The sequence below is a fragment of the Ciconia boyciana genome, chromosome 4, assembly GCF_034638445.1.
Source record: "Ciconia boyciana chromosome 4, ASM3463844v1, whole genome shotgun sequence".
Classification (NCBI taxonomy): Eukaryota; Metazoa; Chordata; class Aves; order Ciconiiformes; family Ciconiidae; genus Ciconia; species Ciconia boyciana.
Genome location: NC_132937.1, coordinates 44,220,343 through 44,241,044, shown reverse-complemented (window position 1 = coordinate 44,241,044; position 20,702 = coordinate 44,220,343). Strand labels below are relative to the sequence as shown.

At 41.4% G+C, this 20,702-nt stretch overlaps 2 protein-coding genes across 11 annotated transcripts in view; one reads left to right on the top strand and one right to left on the bottom strand.

Moving 5' to 3' along the window:
* ANKDD1B (ankyrin repeat and death domain containing 1B) overlaps positions 1-16,626 on the top strand; it is a 30,856-nt gene extending 14,230 nt beyond the window's left edge. The window contains exons 7-15 of the mRNA XM_072859806.1: positions 1,642-1,740; positions 1,880-2,008; positions 2,878-2,976; positions 4,560-4,658; positions 8,576-8,674; positions 11,478-11,573; positions 15,086-15,284; positions 16,030-16,161; positions 16,568-16,626. Of these exons, the coding sequence (XP_072715907.1) occupies positions 1,642-1,740; positions 1,880-2,008; positions 2,878-2,976; positions 4,560-4,658; positions 8,576-8,674; positions 11,478-11,573; positions 15,086-15,284; positions 16,030-16,161; positions 16,568-16,626 (1,011 nt within the window). The remainder of the gene's footprint in view (positions 1-1,641; positions 1,741-1,879; positions 2,009-2,877; positions 2,977-4,559; positions 4,659-8,575; positions 8,675-11,477; positions 11,574-15,085; positions 15,285-16,029; positions 16,162-16,567) is intronic.
* Positions 16,627-18,006: 1,380 nt separating this feature from the next.
* POC5 (POC5 centriolar protein) overlaps positions 18,007-20,702 on the bottom strand; it is a 30,936-nt gene continuing 28,240 nt past the window's right edge. For all 10 annotated transcript variants that reach the window (XM_072859845.1, XM_072859846.1, XM_072859843.1 and 7 more), the window contains 2 exons: positions 20,165-20,341; positions 18,007-18,467 (listed from right to left, as the gene is read on the bottom strand). In XM_072859845.1, the coding sequence (XP_072715946.1) occupies positions 18,318-18,467; positions 20,165-20,341 (327 nt within the window). In that variant the 3' untranslated portion in view covers positions 18,007-18,317. The remainder of the gene's footprint in view (positions 18,468-20,164; positions 20,342-20,702) is intronic.

The following is a 20,702-nucleotide window of genomic DNA, read 5'->3' as shown; positions in this document are numbered from 1 at the left end:
TTGTTTCAGAGTGGTTACTGCATAACCAAGCTATATGGATAAGCTATGGAGATGTCATGGTGCTGGCAGTGATATATATTGGACCACCAAATATACAAAGATTATGATTTTTCAGTAATTAAGGGAGGACAGTGGAACTTCTGGTCTTAATGCCAGAAGACTTTTCCGTATGCATTAATAATTAATGTAAAGCAAGACTAGCATGTACTGTCTGTTGGGAGAAGTGGGAAGGTCTGGTGATTAACATGCCAGCCTCTGTACTGGGAGATCATGTTTCCCAGTTTTTCGCTCTGCTCAGTTGTGTCTGTGTGTCAGTGCTAAGTCCCGCATGACTAATTTTTCAAACTTGTTTAAATACTTCAGGATGCAAATAAACACCCATGGGGATTTTTCCGAAGTGCCTAAACACTTCAATCTGATTGAGTTTGCTTTTTACACTGCATTTTAAGGTGTCTAAATAACTTTAAAAGTCTGCCCTTAAATTTCCTTACTCCTTACTTCACTATTTGTGGAATGAGCATGTCAGTGTTTCTCTGCATCCGAGGCATTGCAAGGATAAATACATTAAAAATTGTAAAATGGTCAGCTAACTGCATTTATAGAACCATGTAAGCAAGCACCCAGGAAGTTATGCTTTTTTTTTTGTTTTGGTTTGGGTTTTTTTGTTTTTTGTTTTTTTTTTTACTGGCGATACTTTAAAAGCTGCAGTGCAGCGTGGAGCTCTGGTGTGCGAAGTAGTTTATCAGCAGCAGTTAAAGAACAGTGTTGTCCCAGACATCTAGCAGGCTGAACATGTAAAGCAACAATGATGGGAGGCGAATGCTGTGATCCTAAAGAGTAAGTAGGTAAAAAGCCAGGACAGCAACTCATCTCATAGGTCACTGAAAGCAGTCACACTGTAACCATCAATTAACAAACATACCTTTTCCTAAAAAGTATTTGGATTTTCTGCCTCTCCACCTCCACTCTGAGTGAAAAGCTGTTCTGGACCCTCATTTCCCTGAGGGTTAGGATCCTTCTTCTAATTTGCAGCTTCAGTTTGTTTATAGCCAGTTTTATACTTGTTCTTGTGCCAGCATTGCCTTTTAGCTCAAAAGCTGCTGCTCTTGATAATCATCTGGCTTGCTCTTTGTTTTTATTTGCTTGCTGGTGTGCTGTTTTTTTTTCTTACTTAGCTAGTAAGGAATTGTACTGATGGTGATGATGACTGAAGATTGTGACATTGGCATCAAAGCCACTACAAGATTATATATACTTACCTTGGTTTTGGCCGTTTATCTTTAAATCAGTGCTTTTGCGGGCTTGATGTCCCCATCCTTGTAGGAACCAGTGCCCAAATTTTTCTTCCGATTCCTTCTTTAGGAGTTAGAATTTTAGGTCTTTTTCACTGGTGATACACTGCCGTTTTCAGAATATGAGACAACCAACTAGACCCAGGTCATGTCTGCATACATATGAAAAGGTTCCTTTTGGATTAGTCTGAATCTTGGAACATGCTGTGTGGATCTGCCTCCTCCTCCTTATATGTAAAAAAGAGATGGGAAGACCGAAGGCTTTGTGTTTAAGTGCATGTTGTTTTTACTTAATGTTTTGACTTTATTCTGGATTTTAAAATACCTTATTTGACATTTTAATTTCAAGGAGGGAAACACAGCATTGCATCTAGCAGCCAAAAATGGTCACAGCGAAGTTGTAGAAATTCTGCTCGAACAGTGGAAGGAAATAGATGACCTCAATCAGGTAAGGACACAGAAATTACTGAGGGAGATAAAGTTTGAGATTTTAAAAATCCGTTAAAAAATAACATTTTAAAGGACTAAATGTTTGTCACAGTCACGTGGCTTAAATTGGAACAGACATTTTCTCTGTGTTGGTCTAGAATGGAGAAACTCCATTTTACTTGTCTGTTGAAGGAGGTAATGAAAAATGTGCTGAACTCTTACTGGAAGCAGGGAGTGACATCAACGTTTTAACTCAAGTATGTACACAGTATCTCTTCAAAACACAGGTACTGGGACATTCTGGGCTGTGGGAAGGACCTTATCTTCTCTTTTCTGTGTGTCCTAACAGTATATTCGCTCTGCTTATTTTTATGAAATGGTAAAAAATAAATAATAAAATAGAATTGGGAATGTGGAGAGTGCTAACAGAATAAAACTGATGTGGAAGAAATATAGCATAGATTTATTTGACAGTTCTGTGGTGGAGCTTTTTTATTTACTGTATGTCCAATATGTATGTCCAATGGCTAGGAAATGTAACCAACTAGTGTAATTGAAAATCCTCCTTTTTGGGCGCGTATATGACTGAACTGATGACAAACCAGTTCTCTGCATCTGGTTCCTGGACTCCAGTCCAGCTCACAGCTGTTGAATGACCTTAGCTTGCCTGCTGCAAGTAGTTTATGATTCCAACAGACTGAGAGCTTGTTTGTTTTAGCAGAATTATTAAGTGAAAATTTTCTGTTGATTTATTTTTAAAAGTTTGTTACTGTGACTGTACTTGCTTATTAGTCAAACTGAACTAACAGACTAGGGGGCATGTTGGCATCATTGTTGTCCATGGTGCAGGATAGCTGACAATGCTGATTTATCTCTTTCTTAAGAGAGATTGAAAAGCACTATAGAATACTGGTGTTTTTAGCATGTTTGTTGTGATACGGTAAAAATGGGAAGTTCCTTCAGTATTTACAAAAACACATAATGCTAACTGCTGATCCACTTCATTTTATATCATTTTATCAAAGGGAGGGTTTTTGAGGGAGGGGATAATAACACAAATTTAAAAGAACGATTATCCTGTATTGATAGCTTTCTTTAGTACTGTTTTTCCAGTAACAAAACCATAAGTTTTTGCTGTCTATACCATTTCTTTCAGAACAATAGCAGTGCTTTGCAGATTGCAATTCAGAATGGACATCTATCCTTGGTTACTTTTCTTATTGATAAAAATATTGACCTGGCTCCTAAACCTGAGGTGAGTATGTATCAGTATAACTTTTCTGCTGTTGTTCAGCTTGTCCTGTCTTTTATGGCCTTTCTTGGGAATTCAGACAGCTGAATGAGATTGACTAGTTCCTTTATTTTTTTGCTATACACATTATTATGTGATTTATGGATGTTGGTTAGCAATATGTATGGACCAACAAAGACAAGGTCCTGTTGCACAAACTCAGTGAGTGCCTGGGCAGACTGGTGCAGTCCAGTGTAGAGGTGGCCAGGCTAAGCCAAGGACCAGGCATTAGGAGAAGATGAGCAAAGTACCCTTCTTGAACTAAGCAGCAGTAATGCTGGCTTCTGTGTGTCCCATGGGCAAAGATTTAACACATGCAACTGATTTTGAATAAAGGTAAATAAAAGGTAAATAAACACTTCAGTGCTTTCACCCTCTGCACTCAAAGCCTATGCCTTCAAAATCTGCATGCCACCATTCTTTGGGGTTTAAAAAGAAAGAGGTATTCCTAACAGTCAAATCTTGTCTCAATTTAGATATTACAGTTTTTGTTACATCTGAGGTTTTCTGTGAATAGGAAATTGTTTTCTACTTCTACAGTGCAGGATGAAAATAGAATCTGGGCTTTGAGACTTATCTGCCATGATCACTGGGCTGTTGCATAATGTTATCAAGGAAGAACAATTTATTATGTGCTTGAAATGATTTATCTTAAAGATCAGGCAGTTGTTGTGCTGCTTGTTCTCATTGGCTTTCTGTAGCAGAAGCAACTCATAAAATTGTAACTTATGTTTTTGGAAACATTTCTAGTGCAGCGTTGCATAAGAGCTTGCTTTATTTTTCTGTAGCCTGGAAGAAATCGCTCTGGTTTATAATGACACTAATGAACTGGTGTCTGGCACTGGTATGGAATTGTTTTTTAGCTGTATTTAACGAGAAACTGATGAGTCACAGGTTCAACATGCAAAGTGATCTTGCCAATCTAATGGTTGGATTGTGACTGATGTTGGACCTGTGCCCCAGTTATTTTAATAGATAATCACTCAAATAAAAAGCCTTAATTTCTTTCTAGCTATAATTTTATATAGCTTTTTATAAATATGACAGCATGTCAGTTTAGTATGAAGAATATTTACAGCAGCAATGTGTGACAAGATTTTATTCCTGGAAAGTAGATTTTGACAGCTGTATTCTGTCTCCAGCCTGTCCAGCTAAGGGCAAACAGTTTTCTGAGGGAACAGAAACATTACCCTAAGCTTTCTATTGTCAGCCAAGGGTAGCAGCACATCCCGGTTATGAACATGTAAGAGGAGCACCTTGCTGCATTCCTAGTGGTGACACACTGATATGCACCCAATGCACTCAACATTTCCAGGTTTCTCAGCTGTATTTGTTTACCTGCTGCTGTCGGTGTTGCAGGGGCAAGGAGCAGGCTGCCATCTTTGGCATAATTCTGCACCTTGAGGTGTGTTTTCTGCAGTCTCAAACCTCCGCTGGGTGCATATCACCTTTGCAAGGGGCAGATTTTAACAAGAACCTCTTTCTTGTTTGAATGAACTTCTAATGAATGTACACAAGTATAATAGTTTATTATTTTCCTTCCACAGCAGAAGAATTCCCCTCTCCATTTAGCAGTCATCAATAATCATGTACTGGTAGTAAAAAGCCTCTTGGATGCCAATCATGATATAAACTCCTTAAATCACGTAAGAAAAACTGGGAAATAACATAACTTCACTGGTAAAGAGGAGATTATGTGGATTTTGCTTGAAATCATTTTTTTTTCCTTACGAGCTCAGGGTATAAAAAAATAGGAAGGAAGAGGCAGTTCTCTCCTTATCTTTTCATGTGTGTGCATATGTATTAGTCACTGGTACGTGCTGTGCTAGTATTGTTTATGCAAGATAAGGATAGCAAAATGCTATATACTGAGAAAATATTTGGATTAATTTGTTGTTTGAGTGTTACAATTCATGCATAATAAATGACAGAAATGTCCCAACGGTATTGATCTTAGAGGGAAAGCCAGTGCAGAGTGTCATCTGGCTGGGATGAAGTTACTTTTTTTCATAGCAACCCATGGGGTGCTGTGTTTTAGATTTGTGACCAAAACAGTGCTGGTAAGGCACCAGTGTTTTCGCTGTTGCTGAACAGTGTTTGCACAGCACCAAGGCCTTCTCTGTTTCACACTCTGCCCCCACAGTGAATAGACTGCAGGTGTGCGGGGGGCTGGGAGGGCACACAACCAAACAGATGACCAGAGCTGACCAAAGTGATGCTCCATGCCATACAACATCACACTGAGCAATGAGGTCACAAGTCTCTGTGGTGCAGTCGGTTAGTGCATTCGGCTGTTAACTGAAAGGTTGGTGGTTGAAGCCCACCCAGGGATGCCAGCATCTGTTTTCTCCACCTTTACCAGGATTGTTTGGCCTCCGCTTGGTGCCAGTGGTCTTTGGAGGCTTGGTTGGCTGCTGGTCAGTTCACTGTAGACCACCTTCACCACCGCTAATCCCCTCAAGTACTGGATACCCTCCTCTATGGAAGGCCACTTGTTGCCGAACGTGATGCTGACGTATTTGCTTTGGTGCTGGTTTGCTTGATCCCTTTTTGGCTGTACAAAACCTCCTGTAATTATTAATGACCATTTTCAGCTTTTGCTGAAATGGTGTTTCACTGTTGTGTACCACTTTGTTTTGCTTTGCCTGGGAAAGCCGTGATAAAAGCACTGGCCTTGAGCCTGATCTGGTATTTTTGGGCCCTATGCTGCTGCTATCTGGGTACTCGGAGAACCATCTCATGGAGGAAATCAGAAATTACAGCTTTCCCCTTTTCACCTTGGAGAAACACTTTGTGAAGAGAGGAACAAATGCACCTATCCCTTCTCCTCCTCCAGGATAGGTCTTTCCTGCCTTCTTGTAATGGTCTCTCAGTTCCTTGAATATCCTTGTGTAATCGGACTGTTAATACTATGAACATACTGTTCATACATGACCCTTTTTTTGATTATTGTTCATAAGGTTAAAGAACTAATTGGGAATGCCACACAGTGGAGGCAGTAGATCCCTGGATGGCAGAGTGTGTGGGAGGAGTTGGGCAGGTGACTGGGGCTGTTATTACCTCCAATAGCTTGGGATTTCATGCCTGAACAGGCATGTAGTCCTGGGTAGCTGGTACACCATTTGATGGAGGGGAGCCTTGCCTGTCCTGATGAAACACAGAGACTTCTAATGCTGTGTTGGGGCCTGGCTCAATCCTACCGAGCTGCCATCCAGTCCCCTCAAAGAGAAAGAGGGTCTCCTGATCAAGGAGAACACAAAGAGACGCTGAGAAGGTCTCCTGCTCTGAAGCCACCCACATGGACACTGAAAAGGTCACTCAGTCTGAGGGCGCACACAGTGGCTTAACCAGAAACCCAGCCCTCAAGTATTAATAGTTGCTCCTGTAGTCAAGAAGAAATGGTGAGAACAGAGGTCAACTCAGTTAGTAAGAGAAGCAGCAGCTCCGGCTGAGGGGCAGAAGGGGGAAGAATCAGAAAAGGCAACCTGACCTGCAGCAGGACAGGAGAGGGAAGAGACAGGAATGACAAAAGAGGGGAAAACTACCTGGTCCCCATCCCTGAATGACCTGTGAGATAGGCAGCAAGTATTCGTCCATCAGCAAGGTGAGTGATTTGCTACCTGGTTGCTCCAGTGCTGGGAAGGCAGGGAAGCCCAGCAGCTGGGGTCCATCACTAGGGACTATGGGATTGACAAAGGGATCAGAAGAGAGGTAGCCACTCACAAGCTTCTGGAGGTGGCTCTTAGCAAGTGCAAATGCAAGGTATCTCTTCAAAGAAGATATTGTAAACCAGCAAGGCAAGTGGACAGCCACAGAAGGTATCCAGTATCTGAGGGACTTCATGGTCATTGAGGTAGTCTACAGCAACCTGGCCAACAACTGGACTTCCAGAGATCCGGATGATATCCAGTGCTTATGGTCACGTGGCAGGATTTTCTGTGGAGCTCACAGGTGTTGTATACTGGCACCCTGGCCATAATGGACTGGGCAGACATTGAGGCACCAGCTGTGTATAGACTGGCCTGCCAGTGATGGTGCTTCAAAGAGAATCTTTCTTCCCCCTCCCCGCTGACCCTACATCTCAGCTGTTGAGACTGTCCCACCAGGTCTGTGAGTCCCACGTTGGGCACTGTGGCTCCCTGTTGGGGAAATGCACCCAGGTCTTCCGCGTGACAGGTGAGGATGATCCCCGTGATAGTAACAGGGACTAGTCTTTGAGAAATCTGTAGTTCACCCCTTCCTGTTGATCATTTTATTGCTAAAGGTTATACACATTTTTGTGGGAGACAGAGGCTGTAATTTGTGTCTGGAGTCAAAATAAGTATGATGATAAGTTCTTCTGTCACATAAATAGAGAATTTTGTAAACTTCTTGAACACATCTTTTAGAAATGTTTCGTGTTTTGACTCTAGCACATCTGAAGTTATATACAATAGCTATATATGTATCTCTAAATTACTGCAGAAAAGAAAGTAGGATGTATTGTTGGAGGAAACTTCTGAGGTCATGTGATCATAGTGTGTATTCCCAAAAGAGCTGATGAGAGACTCTAATGTGGAAACCTGAGGCTGGTGTTTCTTGGTGGGTAAGGTCTTGGTGTTTGACTCTGCAACCTTTCAGTTAAGATCTAAAGGCCAAAAAAGTTCTCTAACCAGACCTACAGAATGTAGACTTGCAACATCAGAGAAGCATAGGCACAAAACGTTCAACTTAAAAGGATGCTGTGTCACATGAAACACACTAAGGGACACGTCCAGATATGCAGGGTTTCCACAAATGACAGCACGTCTTATTTGTTGCTGCATTACACCCATAGACATCTGGAATTTCTTATTCTAGTCTTCTGTAGAAGGATAAATAAATAAATAGGTTTTATTTGGGTACATGCAGCTGTGTAGAGACTACACAACCTTCATTTCAGACCCAAACATTAGACTTGAAGCTGAATGCCGCTTTAGCTGTACTTCTTGTTAATGGCTTGGTTTTGTTTAATTGCTTCCTGTCCTTTTTTTGTTTGTTGGTGCGTGGTTTAAGGCTCAACCCATTATGGAGCAGGTAGACTTCTGTTCTACCTTCCACTCCATATCATCGTTCTGTGGTAGGGCTGGCTAACAAACCCTGTTGCGGACTGGGGCACAATGTACTGTTGAAAATTATGGATGTCCAGTTGTCTGTCTTTGCGTGAATTCCAGCAGGGAAAAGGTTACTTGAGAGGATAGCATGGGTGGGGGTTGGCAGTCACATGAAGCACACTGACCAAAACACCTTGTTTTAAGAGGGAGGAGAGAGAGCTCGTCAGGTACATTAAAGGGGCATGACAGCAACTTTTTCCTGAGCCAGCTGGAACTCCTGTCTGGTTTTCCTGCTGAGATCCCAGATGCTCTCTTGTTTGCCTGAAACAAAAGTGGCAGGTAGATCATGCAAAAGTTAAATGCTTTTATTCTGTTCGGTGTTTTCTAGCCAAGGCTGTGTCTTGTGAATCTTCTTTAGATTCAGATTGTAAGCACTCTGCTTTTAAGGGGGAGTTTGGCTTATTGTATTTATTTGGTGTCATTAATTCCAGAGGCAGGAAACCCCTCTACATCTGGCAGCCGATCTTGGCAATGTGGAGCTGGTGGAAGTGCTGCTGAAGGCAGGCTGCAATCCCAAGACCGTGGATAAGGTAGGTTGCATTCCTCACCCATGCAAAGATTATGTGATTTCATTTTTTGTTTTATAACCTTCTTCCCAGAGATGCAGGAAGCACTTGTTTCCAGCCATCTTTTCTAAGTAAAGCTAACTGTTAGTTCTTACAACAGAAGTCTCCTTTTAATACAGATGGACCTGCAGAGATCTGAAATGGTTTTAGTGAAGAGCTGGTTTTGAGTTCAGATGTGATGAAAGCCAGTGGGGTGAAAAATGTAAAACTTCCAAGCTCTGTAGTTTGAAGGGTAAACCCCATTGCCAGAGACCTCTGATGGAAAAAAGGACTAGGCTTACAGAGTGGAAAACATCCTGTGGCTGTTGTACCTGTGCACCCGCAGCCAGGTTCATTGCCACGAGAGGCACAGGTACTGCCAGCTTCACTAATTGCAGCTATGGTGCGTTTGCCCTCTAGCACTCTGGGCCATCTGGAAATGGTGGTGGCATGTCCCTGGGAAGCTGTCCCAGATCTGTTCGGGTGAGTGCCTAGACCCTGTTGCTGATGTTCAGCCTGGGAAGGCTGAGGCAAAAATGGCAATGGCTGGAAGAAGTACCAAAGCAAAGAGTCTCTGGGGAAGTGCTTTTGAAAGGACAGAGTACCAAATCCAGTTTTTACAAATTTTGCTAAATCGCTGCCCTTTTTATACTGTTACCACTATATTGATTTTCTGTATGACTGAATTGACAGACTTGATGTTTATCATGAGCAAAATCTAGCTCTAGTTATTTAAAAAAGTAATTTTCGTGCATGATGCGATGAGGAGTGAAGCTTTATGGAATGAGGATCATCTCTTTTTTCCCTAGCCTGATGTGAGGCTTGGGGCTCTGAGTGCGGGTGACATGGTTGATGTGTTTTGGGAGGCTGAGGTAAGATGCTGCGTTGCAGTTAAGCCTTCCCATTTGGAGTCATGCCTACACTAGCCAAAGAGCTGCAGTTCTCATATGGGTTAACCTAGAATGAAGTCTTGTCCACTTCAGACAGCATCTTAGCTGTTGGAAAATTGTCTCTACCTATTCATATTCCAAGGGCAAACACAGAAAATTACTTCTTATTGCCTGTTTTGACCTTATGAACCTGCAAATCTTTGGGCTGGACAGAGCTTTGGTGTTACAGCAGTGTTGATGGAGTTCAGGGCATGTTATGAGAATATGGCTCTGAGACAGCACAAATTCTGTCACCTTTCTGCATTGGTTTTATTTCTTGGAGTAGCTTTTCCCCTGTCTATTTGCTGGATGGCCCCTGAGGCCAGGCCACCGCTGGGAACATTTACAAGTACAGCCCTCTTTGAACTGAATTGGTGCTGAGATGCCAAAAATGTTCCCATCCTTCCTTACTGAAGAGTAGGCAGGAAAAAGGGGAGCCTGCTTTGACTGCACAGTGTTTTCCTGGCCTCTGTCCCCTGCCAGCAAAGGTCCTCAGTCTCCAGAGCTTGTCATGTATCTGCATGAGTTGCAAGCTGTTACAGCTCAGGAAATGCTCTCTTGGGAGCTCTTCCTCCCATCTGCAGATACAATTGTGGTTGGTTGTGATTGTGATTGATAGTGCAGAGAGTGCTCCCTGTGTGCAAGACTGCTGTGCTATGTGTACACGCAGGATGCCAGCAGTGTCTGCACTAGTGCAGGAGGCCAGAAACACCCTCTTTTTGCACCCCTCCACCTCCCTGCAAAATGCAGAGCACTTTTCCAGAGGTGGGACCCAAAGAGCTCTTGTGGTCTCTGAATTCTTCACATGTAAAGTATGTCTATGCTGTAAAGATCTTATGAAATGTAAATGCCTTGGCTTCCAATGTGATGCTTTTCTAAAAACAGGCTAATTAGAATGATCTTGAGCAGAGCGAGGAGATAGAATTCAAAAGGTATGTGTTAGGGAACTTTATAATAGCTGGAGAGTAGAAATGCCTTGTAATTTAATTACTGAACCTTCTAATTAAGGGGTTGGCTTCTGTTAGGTCTAATTTTCTGGAATGCCTAGCACTTGATATATGGAGAATACCCTGAATATTTAAATCTGAGGCAGCTCCACTCAGTGCAAAGCTGCTGAAAATAGACAATTGAAGAGAGAACTGGAAAACTGCAGAGAGAACCCTGTAGAGCCACTGACATGCCTTTACATCAAAGTGCTGATAGCAGAGATGGGTTCAGATAGATTGAGCAGTCCTCTGCAGCTGGAAGTAAAGCAATGGCTTTTAATTCCTTTGACTGCCTGTACTACCCATGAAACATCACCTTCAGTTATGCTCACTTCAGTTGTCTTGTGAGTCATTTGCACACCCTCTTTTCATTCTGTGAGCCAGCTTCTCTTACCATCCAAAACAAGATGCAGGTTTGCCCTTAAAGTTGGAGGTTTCCAGCTTTGCCAGCTTATCCATCTGAAATGCCCATTTAACCATAACATGGGAATGAACTGTACTTGTGGTAGTTTTCAACCTGTGGATGCCTGGGCTTGCATGAACTTGGAAGCAGTGACAGAAGAGCGCAAGGTGGTATGAAATACGCAGCAGCCTGAGTGCAGGAGGCTTTTGAAAGCAGCTGTACCGCACCAGAAAATCTTTAGGGTGAGTTCAGTGCAGGAAAAAATTGACCACTTTGGGCTGAGGGGATACAGCTCATGCAAAGCATAGAACTTTGATTGTAGCTACCCTGAAGACATAAAATTGTAGTAATAAGTTTTCTTGAAAAAAAGGGATGGGGCTTTGTAAACAAAGCTCCTGTGTTTCTCCTGTGATATACTTATCCTCATATATATATGAGATAACGTTCTGATTCACTAACTCTGCTTTCAGCATGGAAAAACTGCACTAGCTGTGGCATCAAGAAGCAATCACGCCCTTGTTGTAGATATGATCATTAAAGCAGAAAGGTATTATGCCATGAAACAGGTAAGAGACATCTTTCATTACACTGAGGAGAACTGTAAGGGAAAAGCCGATTCTGATCTTGAAGCGCCTTTTGCCTGAGGTGGTTCTTTTTGCAGGTTGCAAGACTGGCCTTCATAAATTGGGAATGGGAAGGTCTCTACCCCATCCAGGTTTTTCTCCTGATTAGCTGTAAAATTGTAGGCAGATCTTACTGTTTTCCAGCATCATGCTCTGCACACAGAGATAAAGAGGTGGAGAGAGATTCTGACCCAAATTCAGACTGTGCCATCAGCATCAGGGTTGGGATGACCTGAATCCACATTGATCCCTGTGTCCTTTGGTACAGCAAAATCTGTGGTTGAAAAATGGAGGAGTGCAGGTGTCTGTCACTCCGTTGCTGGTAAGGGCTCAGCTGCTTCGGCAGGAGCTCCCTCTTCTGTTTTATGTGTGTTAATTATAAAATGCAATCAATGAAATGGGAAAGAACCAGGCAAGAAATGCGAATGACACGGCTTAGATTGACTTCAGATTGCCTGAATTTCTAACCTTCTTTCCCTAGTTGTTATTTAAACGTAGGCTGCTTAGTGATGGCCCTCCCTAAACGGCTGAGTCAGATGTATTAGAGATGACTATTATTTTGGCCTGCGCTGACTATCCCATGTCACTTACGAATCTGTACATGCTCTATAGGCGGTAAGTATCTGAACAAGAAAAGCTAAGCTTAGTACCTCTTAAAACCGAAGGAGTATTTGGAGCTGGGCTGCTGGTGAGGCCCATTCTAGAGACATGCCTTGAAACTCAGACCCAGCCCAAATGGGTCTTGAAAATTCAGGACATCTCATGTCACAGGTTCTTAACTGGGACCATTTAGAATTCTGAGAAAGTTTATTTATTCTGCCAAAGACAGTTGTAGCAATGAGCCACAAAGAACCTGCTATACCTACACACTTGATGAAAGGGAGGTGTTTCATAGGATGGTGAAGGTTTGTTTTAAGGCATATTAATGCTCCATAAATTGGTCTTGTATTGGCTTGCTCAGTTTTTCTTGTTTGGAGCCATAGGTTTATGTGGGTTCCCTGAGAATTGATTAAATTTGCTGGGTTTGACACAATACAGTTTAAAATCCCCAAGTTCTCTCAAATACACTGTTAGCAGACTGGTCCTAGTGAGGCAGTAAAAGACATCTCTTGTAGCATCCACTATAAAACCTGCAAGAAGAAAGATGCTAACACAACTTATTTATGTAGAGCAAGTGATTCTGTGAGCACCACAGCTAGCAAACCTGGGCAAAAGGAATGGTGAAAGGAATTCACTTGAACATCAGCTCTCGTGCTCTCATTGCTGAGCTGCCAGACAAATCTGTAACTTCATTCTCATTCCTGCTTCCTGCTAGGGAGTGCTTGTATTGCCAGGTTAGCCAAGTGCCTCCCGGGGTGGTATGAGCATACCGACCCTGCCCCAGTGCATGCACATGAATCAGCTGGTCTTTTACCACCCCACTCTGGCCTTGCGTGCCCAAATCCATGCCACTTAATGTTGCTGGGCATTGTGCTGGTAAATCACAGATCTAGGTTAATTATCGTGAAAAACACCTCCGTGAACTCCCTGTATTGTGCATATTTGATTTGCGTCAGTTCAGCTGGAGTTGTCAGGTAGGATATTGTTTCTTTTGACTTAAAGGGGAATTAGAAGTGAAGTTGTCTGTTCTCAGAGAAGATACGACAAGTCTGACAGCAGCGAGCCCATAATGCTCCTAACCCCTTGGCATTGTTTACTGAATTGCCTCAGGAGAAGAAAAGATGTTTAAGCAGATGGTTTTCTACAAGAGCTCCACAGATGCTGGGAAATAGAAACATAAGTGTTTGTATCCCATTACCTGAAGCTAAGAGCACAGCCTTTGGGAGCAGCTTAGATCTTACAGTTATGGAATATGATGTTGTTCAGGTGGTGTTACCGTATAAGAAGCTACAGCGTTTTGAACCACTATTGTAAGAACTGTCTTTTTGTTACATTGAGCTGACTTACCATCTGTGACAAGGCATTAGTTACAAAAGGAAATGACATGTTGCTGTGAGGAAGTGCACATGATCCTAATGTGTGTGAGAGAGTGTCGTTTTCTCCGTTTCCCCTTTTTTCTATTTACTGCTTCTTGAGGGCTGCTCTTACTGTCCCACCCTGCTATTGCCTAGACACACAATTAGCAGCAAAGAGAAGCTGTGCTGCTGCAAAAGGAGGAGAAAAAAAGTTTGTTTGCTTGTGGGTTTTTTGTTGTTTTTTTTCTTTCTTTAAACCTCAAAAGAGGAACACTGAACTGGGGAGAGCCTGAAGCTCTCCTGCAGAATGTCCTAAACCTCACCTTGCATGTGTCAGGAGCATGAAATAAAGTCTGCACCAGAAAAATGGGATCAAACATACACGACAATGCTTAGTTACTGAACTAAGATTTTTTTTTTTTTCCTTGCAAGACTCTCATAAAGTTAGGAAATAACACTGTTGTATTTTTCTGAATTTAATCTGGAATGGAGTATTTTATGCTTAGCACTTTTAAAATATGGCATGCTGCCATTTCCTTTTTTGCTTAGTATCTGCTTTGTAATCCTGTATCAACTTCCTGATGACTTTTCACTTTAGAGACTGATTTGTAACAGTACTACCACATAAACAAAATGAAATGTAAAAGTAGTTCGAGCTTACTTACACTAGAAATGAGACTTTTCCCTGGGCACTGCTCAGCTAAGGCTGAAATCACTGCTAGATGTGGCTTTTGCAGAGGTGCCCAAAAAAGAAGCAGCCCCATCACTCCTGTTTCAGGTGAGCCATTCATATGGTAGCAACACCACTTTTAATCTGGAGGGTAAAATGCTTGTGGTTTTGGTATCTATCTGATTTTGCTTATGCAGGCAATAAAACTAGATCCAGGTTCAACATGCATGTGCTTATTGGTGTGTAGACACTTTGCTGAACAGGGCTCTTGCATGCTAAACCCAATGGCTCATGCTGCCATCAAATGACCTGGTAGTCCCCGCTTCAGCCAAGTGGAGCAGATGGGGCAGAGGCGGGAACAGCTTGAGCAAGCGCCATGCCGATGGTGCCCAGCCTCTTCTCGGGGAGAGGTTAGAAACTCCAGAAGCAAGAGGAAAGAGTAAGAACGGTGGCTGAACCCCAAACATGTTCAAAATGTGATATATAAAATAGACAGAGCCACGGAGCACAGCAGTGCAGGCCTCGTACATGCTGTTACTTGCTATTGTGTATCAAGTGCCAGAGAAAGAAAGTCGTTTAACTTAATAAGACATAGCAATAGACACAGAAGGGCTTCGTTTGTGTTCTGTTATTAAGCCTGTAATAACATCATCCATGCTAAGACATCTTCCGAAGAACTCTGCTAGCCAGCCAAACACGGTTCCTTTACCTGCAATGCACAAATCCCCTGTCAGTAGCTACATATGGCTGTACAGGACACAGTGTTCACTGCTCGCTAAGCAAAGGTCCCCAGCTTCATTACAAAACTTATCATCTGCTTTCTTTTTCAGGAACATCTAGCTCATAGTGATGATGGGTCAGACTTCGACTTGTCCTTCAAACAAGATCACAGTACCCAGACCAAGCAAATCCGTTCCTCCCTTTGGAATCTAGCATACAACCAGTTAAAACCCCAGGAATGGAAAAAACTGGCCCTGTTCTGGAAGTTCACAGATGAACAAATTAAAGCTATTGAAGAACAATGGACAGGTAGCAATATCTGAGTGGCTAGACATAATAGATGAGCTATAAAAACCACAAGGCAGAGTTGCTTTTTAAACTATGCAATTATCACAGATACACAGTGGCCATACTGCTCTTATTCAAATTATGAAAAAGAGCAGTGAACGGATACAAGCCTTTGTCCCTGGTTCCTGGGAAGCGGTGCTTCCAGGTGCTTGGCCTGTAGAAGTACAGGCCAGTTCTGTTCTCCTTCTTGGCCTGAAGGAACCTTCATCTTTGGAAATCAAAAACAGGAGCAGCGAGCAGCATGGAAGGGTCTTGTGGGTCACGCTGCAAGTGAGGACCTGGGGAACCTCATGACACAGGAAGACCTTGTTCATGCTCTGTCTTCACAGCTGCCATGGAACAGCAGTTTCTGGTTTCAGGCATCTCAAGTGCTGGGAAAGGAATACTTCTATAGCATGCATTGTACTTGTTTACTACTACTCCAGGGTATATTTCCACATGTTGAGGAAAAATGAAAGGAAAAAAGTAATTTTAAAACGTATTAGCTTTGCCCCTCCCCCCTTTACAGTAGCCATAGGATAAAACTAGAATTTCTGTTTGTTTTTTAAACCTTTGTAAGTCTCAGTCTTCATTTTGCTTCTAGGTGAGAAAGGAAATAAGAGTAAATGAGTAGGTTTTAAAACCTCCTGGAACTCTAAAAGTGCAAAAGCACAAAATACACTGTTTCCAGCATATAGAACAGACAAATGCTTTGTGTGTTGCATAGGGAAAAGAAGTTATAAGGAACATGGAAACAGAATGTTGCTCATCTGGTTACATGGTATATTGCTGGCTCATCAGAATCCTGTCAAGCATATATACAAAGATCTGGTGGAAGCAGGATTTCAGCCTTTAGCTGGTAAGTTTTGTGGTGTACAGAGCACATTACACTGTCCTCTGCGAGACTGCAGTGCAGTACTGAGGTCCCTGCTGGTGCTGGGAAGGTGTGACTGTGGCGGAGCTGGAGGACAGAAACACAATTCCTTTCTGGGAATCTGCCCGTGTCTTCCTTTCTGGGAATCTGGGAAAGGAAGAGACACTCCCTTTCTGGGAATCTGCCCTTGCTGGTGGGTGAGGTTGCTTGAGGAAGAGCATTTAAATGAGACTTGAGATTTCTAAAGGAAGATAAAAATGCGCAAACTTTGCTTCCCTCCTTTGTCCTGCAAACATGGTGAAAATGTGACTGACCATCCTTCAGTTAGATTAGACTGACCTTGTAAAAAGCAGAGCATGTCAAGCAAGTGTTTTCTCTTCTTACTTTACAGAGAAGATCAGAGCTGCAAGTAGCACCAACACGGACTCCAGAAAATGTGCCATTTCATGAGTTCATCAATAAAACATGGCATATATGATGGAATTACATGCCAGATGGAAAGTGCCTTTCAAATACAAATAGTATATTTTCTGGAAGCAAAAACCTATTTTGAAGCTGTATGACTTTTTCCAAGCTAGAAGAACATGCACTCCTAAAATATTGGTTAGCTCTTTCTCATATGCTTGCTATACAGTGATTTAAAGAATTTAAGAGTGAATGGCTGGCTGGTAATTTATGACTATACTGCTAAGCAAGAACCACCCCCCTACAATTTCTACACCTGGCTTAACATTGATACACTAATTCCATATTGGAACTGCAAATTAAGCTATTTTGTGTTTGACATGGAATGTAAATTAGATGTTTTCTACCTGAACGAAATTAAATTTAATAAGTGAAAATTATGTGTATAAATCAACATTTCCAGATATAGGTTGGCACCTGGCCTCATTTGGGATTCAGGTTTTTATAAAGTCTTGCTAGGATTATAGTGTTCCTGTCTGAAGAGGGCTTTTATCTTGTCCTAATCCTAGCACTAATTAAACAACTCTTTCCTCTTCAGCATTTGATATACGTAGTGAAAATACACAGAAGTGTCATGTCTAAAACCATGTGTGGCTGGCTGCAGAGTTTTCTATCATGGCATACCTTTGTATATATACACCCAAAAAAGAACATTTGATATTTAATACTTAACACATCTAGCAATTATTTATGTATTTCTTGTTCATGTCTTGAATTAATATTTGGTAGTGTCTTGCTGAACATGTTTAAAGGTTTCCTCATTACTGAATACATTTCAGTATGTAAAATTATGTAAAATGTCTATCTTTGTAGTCTTCTCTGTAACAAAATAGCAATAGTTTTATCATGTAATGGAAGAATTGAATTGCCTTGTCTGTCTATATATATAGCTAGCATTATTTTGTACTGAATTTTATTGTCTGTACTAAAAAGATGATGATCTCTATCTTAGTCTGAAGTCTTACCCCTGACTGCCCTCTTGTGTGCAACCTGTTTTGACATGGCTGTAGAGCATCACAGGAATATGAAGAACAGACTGGTAAATCCTCAGGTTTTGGAATTAGGGATCCAAGATCACAAATTCTTAGATCCTGACAGGTATGCATCAAGTTCTGCAACATTAGCTTGGAAAATGAGAATGTTTAACCATTTGATGGACTCAGTACCTCACCTGGCCCAAGTTGCACCCGGGGTGTGAAGGCTACCACCCTGTTATTCTTCATTTAAGTATGCTGTTGTAGGATATAATTAAAATGCATGTCAACTACACTTAGTTGCATAAGCAACTAAAAGCATATGTAACAAAAATAAATTTAATTTTCACTTGAAAGTATATGTTAGTAACATTGGAACTAAACAAACAGATTCAGACAAAAAGCACATTACATCCTTTATTTAAAAGTGTGCAAAAGATTCCTTAAATAAAAAGTGTTTATCTTAATAAAATAAGTTCTCAAATAGTTTGGAGGTAGAACAACATTTCAAGTTCTTTTATTCCCCTCCAGATGTTTACTATAAAAGCACTTTTACTTTAAAAAAAAAGGTATTTTTAGAAAAAGAGTAAAAACATGATACATACTTTAGGCCTTGCTTCATCAAATCTGCAAATGAAAAGACTGGGAAGAGGTTTACATTGTACCTTGATAAAAACCCCCACCAGTGAGAAAGATACTCACTCAGTCAACAACTTTTATTGACTGAACACTGGTATGAGTTTGGCCCTGAAGCATTCGCCCAACTTGTCCTGCAGGTCTCACAGTGGTAGAACCAGAATAATGGAGCACAGTTCGAGGATATTTAGCAGCAGTGGCTTGGGATATCGTTTGCTGAAAAGTAATCAGATACATCAAAACACTTAATGGCACAAAAAAATTCCCATTAAAGTAGCTGTAAGTGAGCTGTAGTTTAAACAAAAAGATTTGCAATGCGGCAGACTGAAATACCCATCTCAAAAAAAAAAAAAAGGGGGTTACTTTAACAGAATGAGTAATTTTCTTCCTTCCTTATCTGTAATATACTTTTTAGAAAATAAAGTGCTAAACGTCCAATTAACTAGGTACCCTGAGCTTTTATCACCTCAATCTTATTTCAAGGCTGGTTGGTTTGGTTTTTTTTACTAAATTGTTCTGCATTTTCCTCTGTAGTGCTAACTTAATCATGCCAACATTCCTTTTGAAGTTCAGTATTTGCTATGAGGAAGTCTCTGAAAGGTCTCTGGTCTCCAAAAGGAAAAGGTTTGCATTCATTTAACAACAATGAATTTTTTCCCCAAAAAACTAGCCACCTTACTGCAATAAACAGTAGTCATTCTGCTTTTAGTCAAGGTAAACTCTCTCCCCTGTCAGATTAATTAAAGACAAATACTTCAATCTGATTGACTTCCACTTAGGCATTTATTTGCAGAAAGAGTATATGGAATATATCTCTGGGACTGTCACATTTATTGCATTTTTAGAAGTCAGGTTTTGGTACTGTAGTTAAGGTACTTTACTTGTCATACTAGTCACACAATCTGACTCCAGAAATAGTTCCTAATGAAAGAAGTCTCACACCAAACCTCTAACCCCCTAAGGACATTCCATTTAAATATGAATTTCTGCTTAGGAGCCCAAATTCTCAAAAGCTATGTGCAGCCTGCCACAGGGCTCTGATTCAGTGCAGGAAACGAGTGAAAGCAGAACATCCCTCACATGGACAGTTACCAGTATCTCCAACTCAAATTAAGGGACCAGTGTAGCTCTGCTGGTTCTGGCAGTATCACTGAAGAGAAACTGGACTTTCAGATAGCACAGAGAAAACTCAGATCCTACTTTACAGGTTAAAATATATATAAAAAAAAAATCTTCAACTGTTTCATACACCTCCAGTCAAAAACACTTTTTGCTCAGATTGGTCTAGAAGTGTAGCAATTGCCTAGGCCATTTAGGCTACTGCTTACAGTTGTCTTGCATGTTTGGTTTCATACCCTAATAATGCACTTATTTCAGTGTTTTCTTCAGGATAAATGGCGGGGGGTAAGACTCAAAATACAACAAGCAGCAGGCATGACGGATTTGATTGCCTCTGGACAAGGGTTTTACTTTTTTCCCCCCAGTAATTTGCTATGCTCAGCCTGTCAGTCTAATCTATCTCTCTACCACCTCTGGTTCAGTCACTCTCCTGCTATACACCACAAAGCTTGTCTTGGTGGTTGCATGGTGATGACACCAAACATTGCTGACCAACTGACCAATTCTACAAAGAGGAACACTCACAGAAGAGCTGGCCAAGAAACAGACAGCCAAGACTACTATACCTGTGAAATAATTACTACAGAAACAAGACAAATAGATTAAGGTGGCAATATTTACTTCCTCTCCTCACCAGTGCCTTCTACCCAGCCCAAACACAATACTGTTTGTTATTTTAAACAGGACTCAAGTCTAAGCCTTGTCTAATATCTCTTCACAGTGGTCATTTTTCTTTAAACTACTACCAGATATGTTGTAATAAGGATACTGTTACAAGCATAATTCTGACTTACCTGTGTGACTGGGTGATGTTTTTCAACAATGACTGAACTCATGGGTGGAGCAACTCCCATCACTGCTAAACTACCACAAATTCTGGTTTTTTGTCCCATATCAGCTCGGCCTGTGATTCTAGCAGTGATTGTTCTTCCTGCTTTCTGTTGAGCAGATGTTATTACTTTTGCCATGGGCTACAAATAAATTAAATATTAGTTAGTAAAAAATTCTAAACGTAGTATTTACAATGCTCTAGTATATCTGCTTAGTTTTATCAGCCACGTGCCTAAACAGAACATGGGATGTTGCAGGTAATCCACTTATCTTATATGGGACTGAATTTGCTCCACCCAGTTGCAACCTGGTTTATTCCATCTTTTTCCACTCTAAGTATGAGATAGCGTTTCGAGCAAGTGACTTCTATCCTAAGGGGAGTAAGGCTAAATTGATAAAAATCAAGCAGCATGGATAGTTGAGCTTTGCTCACTGGTTGCATACTCAGGTGACAGCTGCAGGCACTCCCATCACCCTGGAAAGTCTTTCTAGCCGTGACAT